At 43.8% G+C, this 22,425-nt stretch overlaps 1 protein-coding gene across 2 annotated transcripts in view; it reads left to right on the top strand.

The window, feature by feature from the left end:
• Window positions 1-22,425, top strand: part of RCOR1 (REST corepressor 1) — a 149,110-nt gene that overhangs the window by 43,216 nt on the left and 83,469 nt on the right. For both annotated transcript variants that reach the window (XM_081863225.1, XM_081863224.1), the window contains exon 3: window positions 5,948-6,031. In XM_081863225.1, coding sequence (XP_081719351.1) covers window positions 5,948-6,031 — 84 coding nt within the window. The remainder of the gene's footprint in view (window positions 1-5,947; window positions 6,032-22,425) is intronic.

The raw sequence follows: 22,425 nt of genomic DNA, 5'->3' as shown, positions 1-22,425 counted from the left end.
GGACTGCACTGTAAAAACCTGGAACTCTTGGCGTCTCTGCTGAAAGCGCCGCGTGGAATACGCGACAGTTCTCCCCAGGAAGGTTTGCCTGCCGCCTTCATTATATATCTTTAGGTGCCAGGCAAAAACGTTCTTCTTCAGACCTTGGACTGATTAATATTCCACAGCCTTTAAAATGTGTTTATGGGAAAGAGGGGGGTTGTTATTGTTTTGTTCTTTTAACTATTTACTTGTGTTTTTTGCTTGTATTTTAATCCTGTGAACTGCCCTGAGATATTCGGATGAAGGCAGGTATATACATCTAATAATAATACAGTGGTACCTTGGGTTAAGAACTTAATTCGTTTTGGAGGTCCATTCTTAACCTGAAACTGTTCTTAACCTGAGGTACCACTTTAGCTAATGGGGCCTTCCGCTGCCGCCATGCGATTTCTATTCTCATCCTGAAGCAAAGTTCTTAACCCGAGGTACTATTTCTGGGTTAGTGGAGTCTGTAACCTGAAGCGTCTGTAACCCAAGGTACCACTGTAGTCGTCATTATCCTCATCACAGCCCTTGAGCTTTTGTGGTCCTGAGCCATACAGGGCTCCAAAGGTGAACTTGACACTCAAACCTCCCCATTCCCCAATATTCAGATTAACAGTAGCTCCGTTCAGGTGTTTCCATGCAACTGAGATGGTGTAGAGTTTGTAGGGGTTGTGCCATCTGCAAACAGCATATTCTATATGTTAATTCAGCAAAGATTCCATAGATTGCACTGCATTATGCTTTGATGATGCCAACATTTGGGTGCGCAGAAAGAGGAATAACTCATTGGTGGCTGTCTACTGAGAGAAAAGAATGAAGAAGAAGCCAGTTTTGGTGATCCCCTTTTCCTCCTGCCCCACATCTCTCTAAATCTGATGTCGCGGCTTTGGGGACTATCCAGAGCCTTTTGAGAGGGGGTGTGGGGTGCTGCAGCAGTCATTGAAAATTGGCTCTCCCCCTCTGTGCCTTTGGATTCTTTCCTGTCAGTGGAAAGTCACCAATGGAGACTACACTAAGAATGAAAAGGTGGAAAAATGCAGTAGCTTTGAAACTACTTTTATGTTACTGCTGTCTGTGTATTTGCATAGCAAAAGGTGGAAGGAAGCTATCGGAATAAATGCCTGATGGGAATGAGCAGCTGCTCCCCCCCCCCCCCCAGTTTTTGCGCAATGAATATAAGTTATCATCAGCATAAGACCTGCAGCTTTGCTGTACATGTGACAGTAAAAAAAAAAGCTGTCCAATTTAACCTGGCATGTCTGATATTGTGACATTTTAGGAGGTTCTTCTTCTTGCTATTATGCCGTGCTTAGAAGACTTCTAGAATTAAAATCTTAAAATAGCAGCAAATCTGGCTGTGCTTTCAGTACTGTGTGTGCATAGGTGAGCTTGTTCATCAGTAAACTTGAAGTCGCTTTAAAAATGTCAGTTCCAGAATTCACCAAGCTGAGGCTTGATCAACGGTTGAAAGTCCACTGTGCAAAAGGATACAGAGAATGAAATTGAGAGCACTGATCATTCTGCGGAAAAGGGGCGTTTGCTGGAAGAACTGTTGTTGTTTAGTCATTTAGTCGTGACTCTTCGTGACCCCATGGACCAGAGCACGCCAGGCACTCCTGTCTTCCACTGCCTCCTGCAGCTTGGTCAAAGATCCTTCATGGATCACTGTCTTGCCATGGCGAAAGGGCTTGAATAACTCAGAGAAGCTATGAGCTGTGCCATGCAGGGCCACCCAAGATGGACAGGTTATAGTGGAGAGTTTTGACCAAACGTGATCCACCTGGAGCAGGAACCAGCAAGCCACTCCAGTATCCCTGCCAAGAAAACTCCATGGACAAAGACAACAGAAGAACTAGAGATGTACAAAATCTAGTCATGGCCTAGGGTACCCCCTCTGAAAAAAGTTACTCATCTCAGATGAACTTTTAGCTCCCTTAAAATACTTTGTAGCATCCCCAATTCACTCATCTCAGATGAACTTTTAGCTCCCTTAAAATACTTTGTAGCACCCCCAATTCACTTTTAATCCTGCTCTAAGTGAAATTTTGCCTGCAGCAAAATGTTTTGTGGAGGTTCTCGAATTGCAGAATGCCCTTCCACAAGGGAAAAGTTAAAAGTCTCAGAAATGGGAAACACAGTATGTTGGGAAAGGGGTGGAATATGCGGAAATGGATCTAGGAAGAACAGTACAGTGGTACCTTGGGTTACATATGCTTCAGGTTACAGACGCTTCAGGTTACAGTCTCCGCTAACCCAGAAATAGTACCTCGGGATAAGAACTTTGCTTCAGGATGAGAACAGAAATTGTGCTCTGGTGACACAGCAGCAGGAGGAGGCCCCATTAGCTAAAGTGGTGCTTCAGGTTAAGAACAGTTTCAGGTTAAGAACGGACCTCCGGAACGAATTAAGTACTTAACCCGAGGTACCACTGCAGTGGTCTTGACTTGGGGAAACATTGGAAAAATCAATTGGCTGGAACTAGTTACATGATTCAAAAGCCCCTGGTCACATTAATGCTCCCCCCCCCCTCAATAGTAAGAGTCCTGCTGCATCCATTATGTGCCATTTAAGTAGAAAATGTGGAATTTGTATACCTTCATCAATCTAGGAGTACTTGTCGTCTCTAGTACTAGATTTTCCTACTGTGCTGATGATGCCCTTGGCATGGCTGCGTTGCAACACTCAGGTAGCCACACCCAGTTCTCTCTTTTAATTGGCAGCTCGTTTGCTTGACTTACGCAAGGGCTAGATTTCCTCTTCTGCCTTGTAACCGCCCTAGATAGAAGGAAAGAGCAGATAAGACTTGGAGAACTGCTGTTCTCTCAAGCAGTTTGCAGGCTCTCATTTCAAACATTTTATCAGCCTGTTGTTCTTTGCAGTGAGCAGTGAGGTTTGCGGGAACATAGGAAACTGCCTTATATTGAGTCCCACTGTCGGTCTGCCTCATTCAGTACTGTCTGTATCAGGGGTAGGCAACCTAAGGCTCGTGGGCTGAATGCGACCCAATTGCCTTCTCAATGGTCCGGTAATCAGATAGTTTTTACATGAGTAGAATGTGTCCTTTTATTTAAAATGCATCTCTCGGTTATTTGTGGGGCCTGCCTGGTGTTTTTACATGAGTAGAAAGTGTCCTTTTATTAAAATGCATCTCTGGGTTATTTGTGGGGCATAGGAATTTGTTAATTCCCCATATAGTCCGGCCCACCACATGGTCTGAGGGACGGTGGACCAGCCCACGGCTGAAAAAGGTTGCTGACCCCTGGTCTACGCTGGCGGACAGCAATTCTCCAGGGTTTCAGACATGAGCCATTCACAGCCCGGCTTAGAGAGGCCAGGGACATTCTGAATGCAGTGCATATTCTTCGATTGAGCTATGGCCCTTCCCACATGGTGAGAAATCATTCTTGCCCAGGAAGGATACAGTGGTTCCCCGCAAGACGAAAAACTCGCTAGACGAAAGGGTTTTCCGTTTTTCGAGGTGCTTCGCAAGACGAATTTCCCTATGGGCTTGCTTCGCAAGACAAAGACGTCTTGCGGGTTTGCTTCCTTTTTCTTAAAGCCGTTAATACCCGGGGAATCCGCGCTCCGCAAGACGAAAAAATCGCAAGACGAAGCAACTCGCGGAATGAATTAATTTCGTCTTGCGAGGCACCACTGTACTTGCAAAATGCCCTGGGCCCTGGAGATCTGTGGTTAAACTTCTCATGCTTCAGTTTGCTTTACTGAGTTTAGAATCTCTTTACAAGCACCCGTTGATTAGGAATAAATTACCCAGTCTAGGCTCCAGGTTGGGCAGATCAGATCTGATGACCTCCAAGCCAAATATGGTGGCACCTTACAGGCCTGAACATATAGAAGCATAGAATTGTAGAGTGGGGGGTACCCTGAGGATCATCTATCCCAACCCCCAACAATGCAGGAATATGTAGCTGTCCACCTCTCTCCATACGAGCCTACTTGGACCCTGAGACCATCCTCTTCAAGACCTTCTTTGTGTGCCTCCTCCATGAGAAGTCCGGAGGCTGGCAACCTGAGAACCAACATTTTCTGTGGTGGCTCCCAATTTGTGGAATGCTCTCCCCAGGTTATGGAGCCTTCATTATACATCTTTAGGCGCCAGGGTGAAAAAACATTCCTCTTTGACCAGGCCTTTTGGCTGATTAACATCCTTTACTCCTATAAATGTGTTTGTGGGAGGAAGGTGTTTTTATTGGTTTGTGGTTTTTTGTTCTTGTTCTTATTACACATTTTGTGTTTTTATCTTGTGCTTTTGTTTTGTAAACCAAGATCTGCACATGAAGGGCGGTATAATAAATCAATCAGTGCAAATGGAATGCAGAGGAGGGGGTCTTTAAGAGACTGACTCAAAAGGGCTACTTTTATCTACCAACTTCCCTTGCTGAGGCCTTAGGAGCAGTGTCAGAGAGCTTGCTGTTGGGTGTTTCATTAGCAAACATTTCCTTGGTGGGCCCCAGGTCGTTCATGATTGGTTTTGGGGTGTGTGTGCTGCTGTTTAAATTGTTTTTGTGCCGGCATGCCTCCCCCCCACTTTTTTTTCCTGAATCATGTTTTTAATTGTCACATTTTTGCTTCTATCATAGCAGTTTTGGAAAACTGCACATTATGCTAAGATCTAAAAGATGGTATGAATAAACAATATTGTGAGCGGACTGAGTTTTGTATAGTTGCCTCTTTCTATTTGTCCCAGTACAGTACTTGATTTTTTTAAAAAAAGTTCAACGTAAGAATCCTATATAAAGTGTGTAAATTCTTCTTATGGGACTATTCTTCTTCTTCGGCAGTCACTCGTAGCCGAGCGAGATTGTCTTCCATAAACACTGTGTTAACAAGGAGTCCGTAAGTGATTGTGGAGGCCAATTCTGGATCCACATGTCCTTTCAAAGTGGGGACATTGGGTTCCCGACGGGAGTTGATCATGGTGTAGATTTTCCAAGTGTGCCTTCCTCTTAGCACGTTTCTCCCTTGCGTCCTGAGTTCGAGTGTCTTCAAAGCCCATGACACCTTTGGTAAAGACTGCTCTCCAACTGGAGTGCTCGTAGGCCAGTGTTTCCCAGTTGTCAGTGTTTTTTAGATTTGCCTTGAGACCGTCGTTAAACCTCTTTTGTTGACCACCAGCATTACTCTTTCCATTTTTAAGTTCGGAATAGAGGAGTTATACTATACATTTATACTATACATTTATATTTATACTATACATTTAACCCCTCACCCCCCCCAAAAAACCTGGGAGCTGTAGTTTACTCCTCACAGAGCTACAATTCCCAGCACCCTTAACAAACTACAGTTCACAGAATTATTTGCAAGATGGAATGTGCTTTAAATGTATAATGTGATAAAGGGGTATTTGATCACAGACCTAGAGGCCTTTAATGAACCCAATAGAAGCTCTTCTTCTCCTTCAACACCTGATTTAAGACCAGTCTTCAGGGGTAACTGCATATATAAGTTGGCTGGCGCTGCTGGTGTTAAGAACTGATCCAGCTTTACCTGCTGACACAATACAGCCAGACTCCCATTTCTCTTTGCTTGCTCTTCTTTTTCTCTTGGCTAATAGCTGGAGAGAATCAGATAGCAACCTTTTCTGCAAATCCTGCAGTTTAACTCTATAGTGTGTTAGTGTGGGGGTTTTTTGGCATGTTCCCTGAAAGTGCCAAAATCTTAAAGCAACAACAACATTTTGAATTCTGTTTAATCTTCATCTTCAGTTGGGTCCAGGAAAATACTGTCAAGACATAATTTTATTTTTATTTTTAAAATGAATGAAAACATTTCAAGGATTGCGGCTAGGTGGTACACTGTTTGTGAGCCTAATTATACAGTTTATTTTATCGGCGCTTAGAAGCAATAAGATTCCACCTTGCTATTTTATTTTAACATACATATATGTGTTTTCTTCCAGCTAAACTTGCAAAGCGGTCCCAGGAGAGAGAAAATCTTGGTATGCTGGTCTGGTCGCCCAACCAGAATATTTCTGAAGCAAAGTGTAAGTCTCTGGATTTTTGCTTCCCCCAACCTCCCTACTTTTTTTTTTTTTTTAAAGCCTGTTTAAAAAGGCAAATAAAATAAAACACCAGGATGCTTTCTCACTGGGGAGAAACTACAGCTGTAACCTACTTTTTGTTTTCATTGTCCATTAAGTGGAATTTTGATTCTGTGATGTAACGCAACCTTACGCAAGGTTTTCTGAGGCTGATGGGAGGTGTTGTCAAAAAACTCTGGATGGAGAAAGCATCTTTAATTCCTTCGTTTCCTAATCACACATCTTGTGAAAATTTTGAACGCAAGCTTCCCAGAATTCTCACTAAATTTCTGGATGTGTTCTATGAAGCATTGTGCAAGGATAAGTGCCATTGGCTTTACTGCTTTGGAGAGGGAGGAAGGAAAAAATAATGGCAGCTCAGCTGTAGGAGTAAGGTTTGTTGGGAGCAGGTTCATCCCTAAGAATAAAGTGGGGAGTAACTGTTCAGAGGCAAGTATTCCTATTCATGCTATTTAGTTAACAAGTTTCCGATAAGAATCCCCAAAAATATCAGGGTGACTGAAAATAAGTTATTTGCACTGTTCTTATTGACTTTTTTTTTTTTTAAAAAAAAACTTTTTAAAAATGTGGAATGGTCACTCAAATTTGCATTATTAGCATAGCTGTCAACTTTCAGATTTGAAAATAAGGGATCAGCAGCCTCACCTGTCCCGGAGACAGTCTAAGGGATATCTAACAATCCGGGATAGCAGTGGGAAACGGCGCTGGAATAAGGGAACTTCCCACAAAAAAAGGGAAGGTTGACAGCTATGATTATTAGCCCCCAAACTAACTAACAGTAGAACATTTGTTTGTTACTGAAAGCATTTTTACCCTCTCTCTTAGCCATAAAGGTTCCTTGAGTGACTTGCAAAAACTGATGACTCATTCAGGGAGTCATGACACACGAGGAAAAAAGAAGGGGAGGGAAGAGGGAAAAGACAAGCACAAATTACATCTCTTATAACACAGTTCTGTCATTTTGCCTGTGCGGATACTGTCTTGCCTCCCCACCACATCATATCTGGAAACATTTGGGCCAGGCAGGAAGGATTGTTCCTGCTACAGAGCTTTGGGCCAGTGGCAGGTGTGGTTGGAGAAGGCCTGAGGCCTTGACCTAGAGAAAGACATGAGGGTCAGTTACAGAGGCTTGATGGGCCTTGGTCTGAGGCTCCCCATCATTTTCTCACTCCTTTTTTGCTCTATTTTTAACCTGGCCAGTTGCATGTTGGATGTGCATTCTGTGAGGTTTGCTGTTACCTGGCTGCATTCAGATCATCCCAGTATATGCTTGGAAATGGTAATGACTGGCCACTGAACATATTTTGTGAATCTTAAATGATGCCGTTAGCGTAGCATTCAGCATAGATTGAGTTAGGTGTTTTCGATTTGTTCAGCCAGGTTGGGACTCCCTTGCAGTGCGGGCTTGTTGTCAGTCAGATTTAGTAAGTAAGTCAGGTCAGCTAACTGACTCTACCTGTAGCTGTAGTTTGTGCACCTTCAAATAACATGGAAAAACTGGGATATACATGAAAAATAAAAGGTGCCTGTGTGAGAAGGCATTTTCTTCTGGTTTTAATTACCGTATTTTTTGCTCTATAAAGACTCACTTTTTCCCTCCTAAAAAGTAAGGGGAAATGTGTGTGTGTCTTATGGAGCGAATGCAGCCTGCGCAGCTATCCCAGAAGCCAGAACAGCAAGAGGGATTGCTGCTTTCACTGCGCAGCGATCCCTTTTGCTGTTCTGGCTTCTGAGATTCAGAATATTTTTTTTCTTGTTTTCCTCCTCCAAAAACTAGATGAATTTTGTGGTCTGGTGTGTCTTATAGAGTGAAAAATACGGTATATTTTCACCATATGCTGTTGCAAGGAACATTGTCCAAACACAGAAAATGCTTTGAAGAGCGGCAAGCTTTGCTGAATAGTTCCAACTTTTGAACAGCTTATACAGACACTCATATTTTAAAACAACAACATAATTATGATTTATTAATGTCCTTTTTGTATTCTTCAGTTACATTCCGTTGCCTTATCCAACCACGAGGGATAGAACTTTTTGGAAAGTGATTTAAGGCTCTTAGTTCCGATAGGGTAGAAGGAGATTTGCAGCTCTTGTTCTTTATTCTCCTTCCCCTTTATACTTCCACGGGACGAAGCTTTTCTGAGATCTTGTGAAGTTTTGCATCTGCAAATTAGCATGCGTTCTAATTTGAGCTGCTCAGAAAAAAGTGTAGGGCTGATGTTCTCTAAAAGTTGTTACAGTGCACTTTAGGGCAAAAACTGTTGGTGCCGCCTTAAATATAACCAAGACAATGCAAATTAAAAAATAAAATAAAATTGGAACATAGGGAAAGGTGGCAGTCATGACCACATCGGCCCAGGACTTGTCTTTAGCCTTTTCCAAGGAGCTATAACACCTGCCTCCCAAATGAGCAGAAGGCCTGGTCTGTTGTTTTCCTTCCAGTTTTCTATAAATATTATACATCAACTGACTTGCAAGTTTAAATCACGATAAGGCAGAGTAAGTTCTCTCTTCCGGGGTCTTTGCTATAAGATGGCCAAACTGCGGATGACCGGCGGAACTTGTGGCCCCTCAGAAGTTGCTGAACTGTATCGCCCATCATCCCTTCCCATTGGTGAATCTGGCTGGGGCTGATAGGAGTTGGAGTCCAATAGCACCTGGAAGGGTACAGCTCCCTCCTTGAGAGCATCAGAAAAATTTCCAAATCAATCCCTCCCCCCCAGGTGTTTGTTTTTGGGACAAATAGCCTGAGATGAGACAGATTTAATGCAGTGACAGCCAACATAGTGTTCTCCAGAGTTGCTCTCCAAGTTGGACTCCAACTTGTCATTAGCATGGTCTATGTGCAAGGGATGGTGGGAGTTGTAGTTCAACACAAGAAACAACTGTGGACTTCCAAGACTGAGATCCAGTGCCGAGGGCCTTCTGGCGGTTCCCTCATTGCGAGAAGTAAGGTTACAGGGAACCAGGCAGAGGGCCTTCTCGGTAGTGGCGCCTGCCCTGTGGAGCGCCCTCCCAGCAGATGTCAAGGCAATAAACAACTATTTTACTTTTAAAAGACAACTGAAGGCGGCCCTCTTTAGGGAAGTTTTTAATGTCCGATGCTGTACTGTTTTTAATATTCAGTTGGAAGCCGCCCAGAGTGGCTGGGGAAACCCAGCCAGATGGGCGGGGTATAAATAAGAAATTATTATTATTATTATTATTATTATTATTATTATTATTATTATTATTAGACACAATTTGCTGGTCCCTGTACATGAATTTCTGTAATGGCACGTGCAATTCTCTGCATGCATTCTCTGGTTGATTGACCTATCTCCACTGAGGGTAGAAGGCCATACCACCTTGTTGAAAGTCTATAATGTATGTATGTGTGCACTTTTCTGAAGTTACTGCACTTCTCCTGACTGTAGACTTTTTGTTTGTTTGTTGTTGTTGTTGTTGTTGTAAAAAAAAATACCCGCCAGGAGCATTTGAAGTGCCACTTTAATGTGCCATGCACAGGGGAGTGTTATTCTGATCAAAGGCTTCTCCACCCACATCAAAAAACTGAAGGAAAAGCGAAGCTGGGAATAATTTATATAGCCAAAGAACATTTTATTAATACCAGGGAGTTCCACTCGGATTTTCTCACTTCTCTAACTCCAAAACCGGTGGATCTAATCAAATACTAGGCAGTGTTAAACATAAAGGGAACCCATGGTTTGGCGCTGTTACTGCATGAATGATATTTGGGTCCACATGTTTCATCCTCCCCTTGTCTGCTCAGGATCCTTCATTTAGTTCTGGTTCTTGGCAAACCATAGTTTCTTGGGCAAACTGTGGCTTGCTAAGAGCATGAAGCTGAAGGAAAGAAAGGGAGAACGTGGATGCAAAGCTTCATTGGTTGCATGCTATCGTGCCATGGTCTGGCATTATGTGGCAGAACCTCTGGCTCACATGTTCCCCCTCTCTTTCTTCCTTGGCTTAATCAATTAAAGTATTTCCTACTTTTGCTTCATGCCTCTATTTGCTTATATTATTATTTAAAATATTTATGTCCTGACTGCTTGCTGTGATTCCAGGTTGGTTCACAAAAACGTTATAAAACATACAAATCATAGCTTGTAGTTATATCCAAACTTGCAAATTATTGTTTGAATTATCTCCTGAACCAGGACTTAGCTGGGCAAGCACAAACCATAGCTGTAGTTGTTCAAGGGTAGCAGCAAACCAGGAAGTACTGTATTTTTCACCCTATAGGACGCACTTTTTCCTCTCAAAAAATGAAGGGGAAATGTGTGTGTGTCCTATGGGGCGAATGCAGGCTTTCGCTGAAGCCTGGAGAGCGAGAGGCGTCGGTGCGCACCGACGTGCTCTCCAGGCTCCAGGAAGCTATCCGCAAGCCTTGCGCGCCTGGGGGGAGTTCCCCCGCGTGCGCAAGGCTTGCGCGCGGCAGCACGGAGCACGGGGCGCCCTTCGGAGGATGCCCCGTGCTCCGCGCAGGTGTCGGCAAGCCTTGCGTACCCGGGGGATCTCCCCCCGGGCGCGCATGGCTTGCGGGCGGCAGCCGGCAGCGCGGAGCACGGGGCGCCCTTTCGAGGATGCCCCATGCTTGCGCAGGTTTCCGCAAGCCTTGCGCGCCGGGGGGCGCGTGGGGCGCCCTGAAACAGAGTGCCCCTGGCGCCGGGCAGACATCGCCCAGCCCCACAAGCTCGGGGGACAGCGGGGAGGCACAATACCGCCATCCCACTGTTCCCTGACCTGGTTTTGGGGGGGAAATAAAGGATAAATTTTTTTCCTTTATTCCCCCCCCCCCAAAAAAAAGTAGGTGCGTCCTTTGGGACGGAGCGTCCTATGGGATGAAAAATACGGTAACTAAGTGGATAATTCCCAGAGATGGATCATAAAGCACAGGGCTCATTTCCATAGCACCAAACGACACATGTTGGGCAACCTGTGTTCCTATGTACACAGGTCAGTATTGAATGCGAATTTTTCTGCAGCCTTTTGTTGCACGTGCATTTGGTCGCAAACCTAGGTTTGGTGTTCCTGTAATTTGAAGAGTATTAGGCAAATATCCACCTGTTTGATTGAGCTTTGGTTGAATATTAGTAGTTTGTAATGCTGCAATTCGCAGGGATTCGGGTGGCGCTGTGGTCTAAACCACAGAGCCGATCAGCGGTTCAAATCCCCGCAACGGGGTGAGCTCCCATTGCTCGGTCACTGCTCCTGTACACCTAGCAGTTCAAAAGCACGTCAAAGTGCAAGTAGATAAATAGGTACCACTCCGGAGGGAAGGTAAATGACGTTTCTGTGCGCTGCTCTGGTTCGCCAGAAGCGGCTTAGTCATGCTAGCCACATGGAGACAAATGCTGGCTCCCACGGCCTATAGAGCGAGATGAGTGCCGCAACCCCAGAGTTGTCCACGACTGGACCTAACGGTCAGGGGTACCTTTACCTTTACCTTTACTAATGCTGCAATTAAGGAGCCATAAATCTTTTCATATCTTATAATTTTAAGGTTGCGTTTTTTTTTACCTGCACTTTAAAATTATTTTTAAAATAAATTTAATTCAAATATTAGATTCTTAACCTTTATATACTTTTTACTATTTATTAATGTAAACTAGGATAATGTATAAGAGTGTTCTGCATGAATATTGCATAATCTTATCATATATTTAAAATTGTTTCCTCTTTCACGGATTTGAGGAGATGATGGCTTGTTAACTTTGTATTATTTATTACGATTACTTTATATACTGCTTCACACCAAAACAGGCTTCTGAGCAGTTTACAAGTATAAAAGCCCATGATTCAAGCCTCTTCCTTCTCTCAATCTTATAATTTCATTAAGTTTTGATATTATGCCACTGCACCACACTTTTTTTTTCATCTGTGCTTTTAATTATATTGTCATTGTGTGATAATTGTATTGTAGCTTTGCCTTGTGATCGTAAGGGGCAGAGCAAACTGAAAAATAGTTTTATTTGTTTTATTAAAAACAAAGAAACAGCTACTCCTGGTATGTTACTAGTAGTCAAAGAAATGTATTGTGTATCTGAGGCATTGCTGGAGAAAATTTCCCCTGCAGTGTCTTAATCAAATATGTTCGTGCTTCCTAACAATGCTCTTAGAACAGCTATAAGGTTTTTTAAAAAGTGGAGGGGGGAACTTAAATATCTGTAGATCAGCATCTCACTCTGTTTGCATTTCATTGTTTCCAGTTGTTATTCTTGAGGTAAGTTGGTTTTCTACTTTACAAGTAACAAGTGCCACTATGGTCCAGAGTAATTTGACGTAGGTGCAGCCTGCAGCCATTTTGAATCAGTGTGGGAAACTTGCTGTTGGCTCTAGTATGGTGTACATAGCTATCTGTACTTGGATTTCTGCTAGCGTTGCAACGTTTACTTGACTAAAATTTTTCGATCAGCCAGCAGTTGATGGCTGGGACTGATGGAAGGTCGTAGTCCAAAACATCTTGAGGGCACCAAGCTGGTGAAGCAGGTTGCAGATGATAAGTAGTCTGTGTGTTTTTGTGAATACCTTTATATTCAGATATAGATAGAGATATAAAGCCTACTTCATTGCAATAACCTTTTTTGCATTGTAAAGAGTCTCTACCTGTTATTGGACTACGATTCCCACCATCCCTGACTACTGGGCCTGCTATCTAGGGATGATAGGAGTTGTAGTCCAGAAACAGCTGGAGACCCAAGTTTGGGAAACCCTGGTCTAGAGGAAGATCGGTATAAACTGCTTGAGTTATATCCAATTAAATCATACTCCGGGCAGCGTATGAGACTGTTCCTTTGCTTGGAACCAAAGGTGCAAAAAGCTCTCCCTATTGCTCATTTCCATTGGCCTTTGCTGCTCTTCCTCCTCCTCCTCTACAACCTTCCTTGTCACATCCCATATTTTTCGGACGATTTTGGACCCCACCACATACACACCAGCTTGGTGGCAAAGTGGCAAGACAAAGGGAGGACTGACAAAACAATGGGGTCCCCACTTACAGTTTACATTTAGCATTGTAAATGAATTCTTTTCTGTATTACAGCTGAATTTGTTCTGTATTACAGCTGAATTTGAATTCATGCATTCAAACAGTAATATCAGTTTACAGTAGAATGTGGAAAGTTAACCACCATGAGATCTATGGGTGAGGGGTAGTATGCAAATTTAATTAATTAATTAATTAATTAATAAAAAGGTGACACCCAATTTTAGTCACACACGGTGAGGACCCATTGGAAGCAATGGGCAGCAAATGCAGAATTATTATTTTTTTGGAAAAGTTCTTATTGTTAAAATAATTCAGTATTAATACACGCATATTGCGAATATACAAGCATACAGACATACATTTCATACAATCCTTAAAAATATTCAAGCATACCTACATTCAGCCCCACAGATAATTCCTTTTCCCATCACCTTTTGAACTTTTGAAAGCAGCAATTTGCACTGAAATGCAGGTGTGCAGTTGTTAGCCCTGTTGTTACTATCCTCAAAGTCATTTAGCTGGCCTTCTCCCCAGTAGAAAAAATAAATACAAAATTGAAATAAAAGTTTCCATATTAATTGCAGCTTCTTTTCCCATTTCCCTCCCCTCCCACGCCATGCTCCTAGTTATTAAAAGTATTTTAAGGGGCAGGTTGCCTCAGTGTCGCCCGTAACACACACACACACACACACACACACACACACACACACACATTTCTGTTGTTTATTTTCAGTACTATTTTAGCAGGGTTTGTTGGATGTCATTAGCGGCACAGTGGATTCAAAATACTGCATCCTCACACTAGAGGGGGCCGGAGGAAAAGGAAAATCAATACTTTGTTGCCATGGCAACTGGAGGAGGCCTGGGTTGGCCTGGGGTGGTCTCCTCCATTGAATTAATACATTGCTTCGGTTTTCTCCCTTTTCTTTTCTTTTCTTTTCTTTTCTTTTCTGCTCTCTGCCCATATAACTAGCATAGCCAGCTCCCCTTCAGAGTCCTCAGTTTAGCCGAACAAAAAACTCAGAGCGCACATACACTGCATCCTGGAATTCTTTTCTCTTGCAAGACATCATGACGTATTTGCTGTCTTCATTCCAGATGGCAGGATCATACTCTCCACCAGCAAAACATGAACAAGGTTTTCCTGTGTTTTTGCATGTAGGAAGTTTTAGGGAATTGCCTGAGCTTAGAAACAGATGATAAACAGTACCGGAATCCCAGGTGCTATTTTTAAGTTGGCTTTGTTTTGTTTTTGGTGGTGGCTGTGGTCAGAACGATGTGACTTCCTTATTTCTTTTTATGTGTTTCTTGCTGCTCTGATACAACCGATGAGGGTCAGATACGAATATTCTCCCGTCATGTTAAGTTTCACCTGAAGTTCTTCAGAAGTGTTCCAGAAATCTATTGAGTGTCTGCAGGAGACAGTCTGCTGCTGCTATTATTATTATTATTATTATTATTATTATTATTATTATTAGTAGTAGTAGTAGTAGTAGTTTCACTTCTCCCCATTTTTATTCTCACAACAAACCTCTGAGGTGTAGGCTATAAGCTAAGGGGCCTAAGGTCACCCAATGAGCTTCATGGCTGTGTTGGCATTTGAACCCTGATCTCCCAGGCCCTTGTCTAACCAAATTTATCTGCAAGTAAAGGCCTGCTGCTAATCGAGATTTTGAAAATGGAGACTTAAGGGTTGTATCAATTCTACTATCTACGCCCCCATGAAATTAATAAGTGTGACTTAGTCATATCTGTTCTTTTCAGTGGGTCTGAGTAGAACTAAAGATGGCTGCAACCCTATGAAAGGAAGCTAGGATTTGCCTACACTTAAAAAAAAAAAAGGATTCTCCTTTGTTTTTAATTAAACAAGCTCTTGCCTCACCTGCTGCAAGAAGGCACAGCTGGGAGCCTGCGTAGGTCCTGTGTTACCCCATTTTAAACTGTCCCAGATTGACGAGAAGCAAATGAATTGGGCTGTTTCAGTTCATAGTACATTACAACAGAATATTGTAATATTTCCAGATATTTTGAACTGCCACTCCTATGAGCACCAGGCAAGGTTGGCAAAGGCTTCATTAAACATTGATCTTAGCCCACCGGTTGTTTGCAAGACGGCATACACACCGCACGTCCAAAATGTGCACACCCACTACCAAATCCTGGGAACTGTAGTTTTACGGCTAACAGCACTATAATTCCCAGCACTCTTGACAAGCTGCAGTCCCCAGAATCCTTTGTGAGGAAAATATATGCTTAAATATATGGCAAGTATGCAGCCTCCGTTGGCCGCTCTGCCTCTTTACTCTTATCTGCAGCTATCTGTGCAAAAGTTGTATGTGGTGGGGTGAGGTCTTCCCAGGGGTTTTCTGAGCCTTCTTCCCACTTCCTCCTTCTTTCTGCTGCTGCTTAGCTGCATCCTGTTGTACATATTTTAATGCTAAAAGATAATCATCTAGGAAGGTGAGAAAGGCAAGTAGATTCCACCTGTTTCTCCTGCAAACCCTATATTATGGTCTGCCAGGGGGGTGGGGAGGAGAATAAGTGTTGAATAATGAAAACCTTGGAAGAAGCAAGTACAGTGGTGCCTCGCAAGACGAAATTAATCCGTTCTGCGAGTCTCTTCGTCTAGCGGTTTTTTCGTCTTGCGAAGCAAACCCATTGACGGCTTAGCGGATTAGCGCTATTAGCGACTTTTAGCGGCTTTTAGCGGCTTATCTGTTTAGCGGATAAGCAGATAAGCGGCTTAGAAAAAGGGGGGGGGAGGGAAAAAAACCCCGCAAGACATTTACGTCTTGCGAAGCAAGCCCATAGGAAATTTGTTTTGCGAAGCACCTCCAAAATGGAAAACCCTTTCGTCTAGCGGGTTTTCCGTCTTGCGAGGCATTCGTCTTGCGGGGCACCACTGTACGTGACTGGGAGGCAAACGTATAGGAAAGCAGAAATCAGCTCAGATAAAAAGTGTGACGTCCTGCAGTTGGAATCACCCATTAATGCATCCACCATGCTGTTCACCCACTACTTATTCATTGATTGCATTTATCAGGCGCTTTATGCGCTAAAAAGTCTCCTAAGCAACTCAAGGCTTAAAACAGGGGAATACAAAGGGGCTGAATCTAACTGCTTTGACATTGCTATACTTTTAACACAAATGCTAGGTGCTGTAGGTAAGGTAAATGGTGTTTCCCTGTGCGGCTCTGGTTCGCCAGAAGCAGCTTAGTCATGCTAACCACATTACCAGGAAACTGCCTGCGGACAAACCCTGGCTCCCTCGGCCTATAGAGCGAGATGAGCGCCGCAACCCCTGAGTCGTCCACGAGTTCACGACTGGACCTAACAGTCAGGGGTCCCTTTACCTTTAATATCTTCTTTGGGGTGACACTGTGTTTTCCATGAAATGTCATTCTGCGTAACAGAACTTGCATACCAATCCCTTGCAATGTATGCACTTTTAAATTCCTAGCTTTGTTCCTAAATTCCTAGCTTTGGTGCACAAGGTGGCTAAAAAAACTCTCCTTTCTTGCTGATGGAGTGGCTCTAGGATCTTGGAAACTGGGACCCTGCAGCAAAATTAGTAACAGGTGTTTGAAGCCCCCTCAACTCCAAGACCACTACACCACAGATGATTCCTGACCATGCAAAATGCTGGCCGGGGTTGATGGGTGTTTAAAACACAGCATCATACTTGGAAAAGTTGGTCTGTGGTCTAAAGACATTTACTTTTTTCAGTAAAACAAGTGCTGTTTCCCCCTCCCTTTTTCTGTAACCCCCGCCCTCGTTATATTTATGAATAAATGTGTACAAGAGTTATTCACTTAAGGGGTGTGTGGAAGGATTATTAGAAAGGCTGACTGTAACCTAAATTCCAGAGCGTTCAGTGAACTTTGAGAGTCAGGGAATCCTGGGATTAAGCATGCCGTAGCTTCAGCCAGACTATTTGAGCGTGTGACCTGAGAAGCAGGTGATTAAATCCAAGGTTTGAAGGTGATATTAATTTGGTGCATCATGCTCTGTTTCCGATGTCCAGGGTTGTGAGTGCCATTGCTCACCTAGTCCAAATGGCATGAGCCCACAGAAGACGCGGAGGTATTAGCCAGCTTGGGGGAACCTGAGGTTTGCAGGAGTACCAAAATAGTGGGAACACCACAAATGGGTGTTTCATGGCCATGGGATGCCAAGTGGGTTTGGAAGCAGCATGGAGTATCAGGCAGGAGGACTGACCAGTGGAGAATGGTGCTTTTGGGTATACGGGGCACTGCCCCCCAACCCCATTCTGCTCTCAGCCTGTGCTTGCCTGCCTGCCTGCCTGCCTGCCTGCCTGCCTGCCTGCCTGCCTGCCTGCCTGCCTGCCTTAAACCGGTCCAGGGGGTGTTGCATTCACCATCTGCTTTCTCCCCCTTAGTCCCAGACTTGCCCCTTTTGGAACTCGACAGGGAAGAGGATGGGGACAAAAAGATCTGCCTTATATTAGCTCTGGCTCCCCCTACTGTTGGCTTCCCTGCCTTTGCGACCTATCAGTCCCCAGTGCATCCCAGCTACTGTGGTTGGCTGGCTGGAACAGTGAATAGGAGCGCTCCATGCTGCAACATTTTAATGCAGGTCTCACTTTCCATTGCCGGAGTTCTGGAGTTTCTCATGTGCAATTCAGCCTCAGAATTCAGATGCTGACTATTGGCATATGGCTTAAAATATTAGATTGTGATGTTCTTTTTCCGGTGAGTGTGAACCTCTAGCTTCTGTCAGTCCTATGCATGTGCAGTCCTATGTACAAATGTCCCAATGAATGCACCCTTCGTGATAACTGTACGCAGGATTGCAACCTATATGTGAGAAGTGTGTATGGGACAGAGAACGCCTAGGTAACTTGTAGTTAATTTGCAGGGAAAGCTGCCTGGGAAACAATTGTTGTGACATGCCCCCCCCCCCTTTAAGTTTCTTAAACTATATTTCAGTATGCGAAGTTACGTAAAAAAATAAAAGAATTCTAATCTTTACTGGCAGTGTGTCTTTCTAATTATAGTATGCCTTTAATTGTAAATATTTTAATCCAATCAGATTAGGCCCTGGGGTTGTTGTCTGGCCTAGTACTTAACAAAAGGAAATCATCACCTTTTCCCAGACTAGGAAGGTGTTTAGAGGGAGTTGAGAATTGGGGGAAATACCTCTGTTTCTGCTAACTCAGGAAGGACTTTTACTGTGGATTCAGGGGAACAGGCTGGCATGCATGTCTTACTCATTTCTCTTTAATGGAGAGCTGGCAGACATGGGAATCTCTTAGGTAAAAGGACTCCTGGATGGGTAAGGTAAAGGTAAAGGGACCCCTGACCATTAGGTCCAGTCGTGGCCGACACTGGGGTTGCGGTGCTCATCTTGCTTTATTGGCCGAGGGAGCCGGCGTATAGCTTCCGGGTCATGTGACCAGCATGACTAAGCCGCTTCTGGCAAACCAGAGCAGCGCACGGAAACGCCGTTTACCTTCCCGCTGGAGCGGTACCTATTTATCTACTTGCACTTTGAGGTGCTTTCGAACTGCTAGGTTGGCAGGAGCTGGGACCAAGCAATGGGAGCTCACCCCGCTGTGGGGATTTGAACCACCGACCTTCTGATTGGCAAGTCCAAGGCTCTGTGGTTTAACCCACAGCTCCACCTGCGAAGGCGACTATGGGGTCGTAGCACTCATCTCACTTTCAGGCCGAGGGAGCTGGTGTTTGTCCACAGACAGTTTCCCGGGCCATGTGGCCAGCATGACTAAACCGCTTCTGGCGCAACAGAACACCGTGAGGGAAACCAGAGTGCACGGAAACGCCGTTTACCTTCCCGTCGCAGTGATACCTATTTATCTACTTACACTGGCGTGCTTTCGAACTGCTAAGTTGGCAGGAGCTGGGACAGAGCTCACTCCTTCTCAGGGATACGAACCACCAACCTTCCGATCGGCAGGCCCAAGAGGCTCAGTGGTTTAGACCACAGTGCCAATCTCTTAGAACTTGCATGCAAGGTCCCAGCTTCAATCCATTGGTATTTACAGGTTACAGCTAGGAGAGAACCCTGCTCTAAGAGTCATTGCCAGTTAGTGTAGCTGGACCAGGTCTGATTTGGGATGACACAGCTTCCCATGCTCGTAAACACAGTTTCTGACCTCCATCTTGGCTGTGAATCCTGGAAGACCTGCTCCCTGCCTTGCAGGCCTTTTTCTACCTGGCCTGGGAGGGTGGGACCTGGACGGACTCCAACTACAAATGTTGAGGCTACTGAACAAAATATCAGGCTGGGGTATTGTTTAGGAAGGGTTGTTGGTGTTATTGATACTATTTTTTTGTGTCTTTATTTTAGATCTTATGATTTATGTGAAGTTGTTCAGTTTGCTTGTGTACTTTTTGATGCTTTGTTTATTGTTTATGGCTAGCTTTGTTATGTTGTAATTAGTGTTTTTTTCAAGTTGTAAGCTGTCTTGAGTATGGTTTGAACTATGGAGAAGCAGCATACAAATAAAATCCATGTTACGTTATCTCTTCATCATGGTTCAAAATACAGTGGTACCTTGGGTTACATACGCTTCAGGTTACAGACTCCGCTAACCCAGAAATAGTGCTTCAGGTAAGAACTTTGCTTCAGGATGAGAACAGAAATCATGCTCCGGTGGCGCGGCGGCAGCAGGAGGCCCCATTAGCTAAAGTGGTCTTCAGGTTAAGAACAGTTTCAAGTTAAGAATGGACCTCCAGAACGAATTAAGTACTTAACCCGAGGTACCACTGTAACTAAAAATCAGAAGGCCATGGAGATTTTTATCTTATCAACTTAAATAACTAGGGTGATTAATCAGGCAGAGTGGTTTTGGTCAACATTTGCTGTTAACCCAAAGGTGCAATTCATGCAGAGGAAGTTCAGATTTCGGATGAACATCCCCAATTCCCCAGTGTACAGGGGCTGTAATGATCTGATACTGTATACAGCCTTATAGGAAAGTCTTCCTGTTAATGTGGTTTTAGGAATCATTTTGGGGGAATAAATATATGAACCCCCTTGTTTTAAACATTTTGTTAATCATTTCATAATTTTTTAAAAAATATTTATTCCATCCCCCCCCCCTTTTTTTGGGTGATGAGCGAAAACAAAGAGAGGCTTTGTAAAAACCTGGAACAAACTCTGGTTTTTCCTGATTCTTTTCTCAGGCCTTCACATCTCTAATGGTCTCTCTGTAGTCCCTGACCTAAAGCACATTCTGAAACAGTCCTGGGAAGTCTCTTGCTGATAGGCAATGGAAGTTGCTAGACTGGTGTGCTGAGACTTTGATGACAGTAGCTCTACAGGTATAGATTAGGACCAGCCCACGTGCAGCTGTTAACCCAATGAGAATCTGAAGGCATTGCACAGTTTGCAGGATGTGGCCTCTTGCCAGATATTTCCTGCCTTTTGGCTATTGCTGAGTGAGAATCGGAGAGCTGCTGCAAAGTTGAGTGCGGTTTTTCTTTTTGTAAAGCTTGAGAACAAGCTTAAAGCTAATTCACAGCGGCTGCTAACAAACAGTCCTTTGAAAAGGCAGCATTTGAAGCCATGGAGGAGAATGTCTAATTCTAGATGTGTGTATAGTTTGGTGTTGCTGCTGCTTTGAACTTGTAAGCATTGGAAACTGACAGGGGCCAGGCACATGCTGCTACATGCACTAGAAGCACCTGAGGTCATGCAAGACCTTGTTCCCATCCCATCATTCCTGAATCCAGCGCATAGTTTTAAAGTAACTCTCCTCCTCTTAATTCTTCTCCATCGAAGATTCGCAGCTCCGTTCATGAATTTATTAACTATCCTTGTAAAATGTTTTGCCTTTGGTGTCAGAGGCAGAATGTCTCTGAGTGCCTGTTGCTAGGAATAATAAGAGTGCTATTGTGCTCAGATCCTGTATGGGAACTTCCCATAGGCACCTGGTTTGTCATTGGAATGCTCTGTCACAAGAGACTAGGGCCCTGCGAGACTTGACATCTTTCCGCAGGGCCTGCAAGACAGCTGTTCCACCAGGCCTTTGGTCAGGGCACAGCCTGACTCCCTCCTTTGGCAATCCTCACAGAACTCTAGCCCAATGATTGCCATCAATTTGATTTGAATTAATTTTATAATGAATGATTTTAGAATGTTGTACTATTTTATTGTTGTTAGCCGCCCTGAGCCTGGCTTCAGCTGGGGAGGGCGGAATATAAATAAAAATTATTATTATTATTATTATTATTATTATTATTATTATTATTATTATTACAATATGCTTTGGGACTTATATGGACTCTACACTCCCTGTTCTCCAACAACCCTGTGAGGAAGCTTCCAGAGGGGAAGCCATGTTAGCTTGTTGCAGTTAAAACAACCAAAAGGGACTGAAAGTCCAACAGATTTATGGTAGCCCAAACTTCTATGTATTTTGAGCAGTGTTAAAAACTCAGATATACAGTGGTGCCTTGCAAGACGAAAATAATCCGTTCCACGAGTCTCTTCGTCTAGCGGTTTTTTCATCTTGCGAAGCATCCCTATTAGCGGCTTAGTGGATTAGCGCTATTAGCGGCTTAGCGGCTAAGTGGCTATTAGCAGCTATTAGCAGCTTAGCGGCTTAGAAAAAGGGAAAAAAAGGGGAATAACTCGCAAGACTCGCAAGATGTTTTCATCTTGCGAAGCAAGCCCATAGGGAAATTCGTCTTGCGAAGCGCCTCGAAAAACGGAAAACCCTTTCATCTAGCGGGTTTTTCGTCTTGCGAGGCATTCGTCTTGCGGGGCACCACTGTACAAGCTGACTGTCAAATGACACCTTAAGCAAGGTTATGGTCGCCACAACAGAATGTCAAGGCACCCCTTTTTATTTTGCAATGAGCTCATTTTCCATTTTTGGGCTAACAAAACACAGGCCGCAGTAGTGGCATACTTAAATAGGCTTTTATGACACCTGGGAATTTCTATCTGAATTATCCCCAACAAAAATGACTTTTTTTTAAAAAAAAGTACTTTTAAACTCCCCCCCCCCGATTCATTATAAATTAATTCCCTATACTCTTTTTACAGGTCCTCAAGGAAAACATTTCAGATCCTTCTCTAAGTGACATTTTGCTTTCCTCATATTTATTTACCTACTTAATTTATATAGCTACCCCATAGCAGAAGTACTCTAGGAATCCAGTGTGGTGTAGTGGTTAGCGTGTTGGACTAGGACCTGGGAGATCAGGGTTTCAAATCCCCACTCAGTCATGAAGCTCATTGGGTGACCTTGGAGTCAGTCACAGCCTCTTAGCCTACTTCACAGGGTCGTTGTAGGGATTAATTGAGGGGGGGTGAACCGTATACTCGTTGGAGGGGAAGTTAGGATATAAATGCA

Source organism: Podarcis erhardii (genome assembly GCF_964252035.2).
Source record: "Podarcis erhardii genome assembly, chromosome: 1".
Lineage (NCBI taxonomy): Eukaryota > Metazoa > Chordata > Lepidosauria > Squamata > Lacertidae > Podarcis > Podarcis erhardii.
The sequence above is the reverse complement of the archived record's forward strand: the minus strand, read 5'-3'. Positions and strand labels throughout refer to the sequence as shown.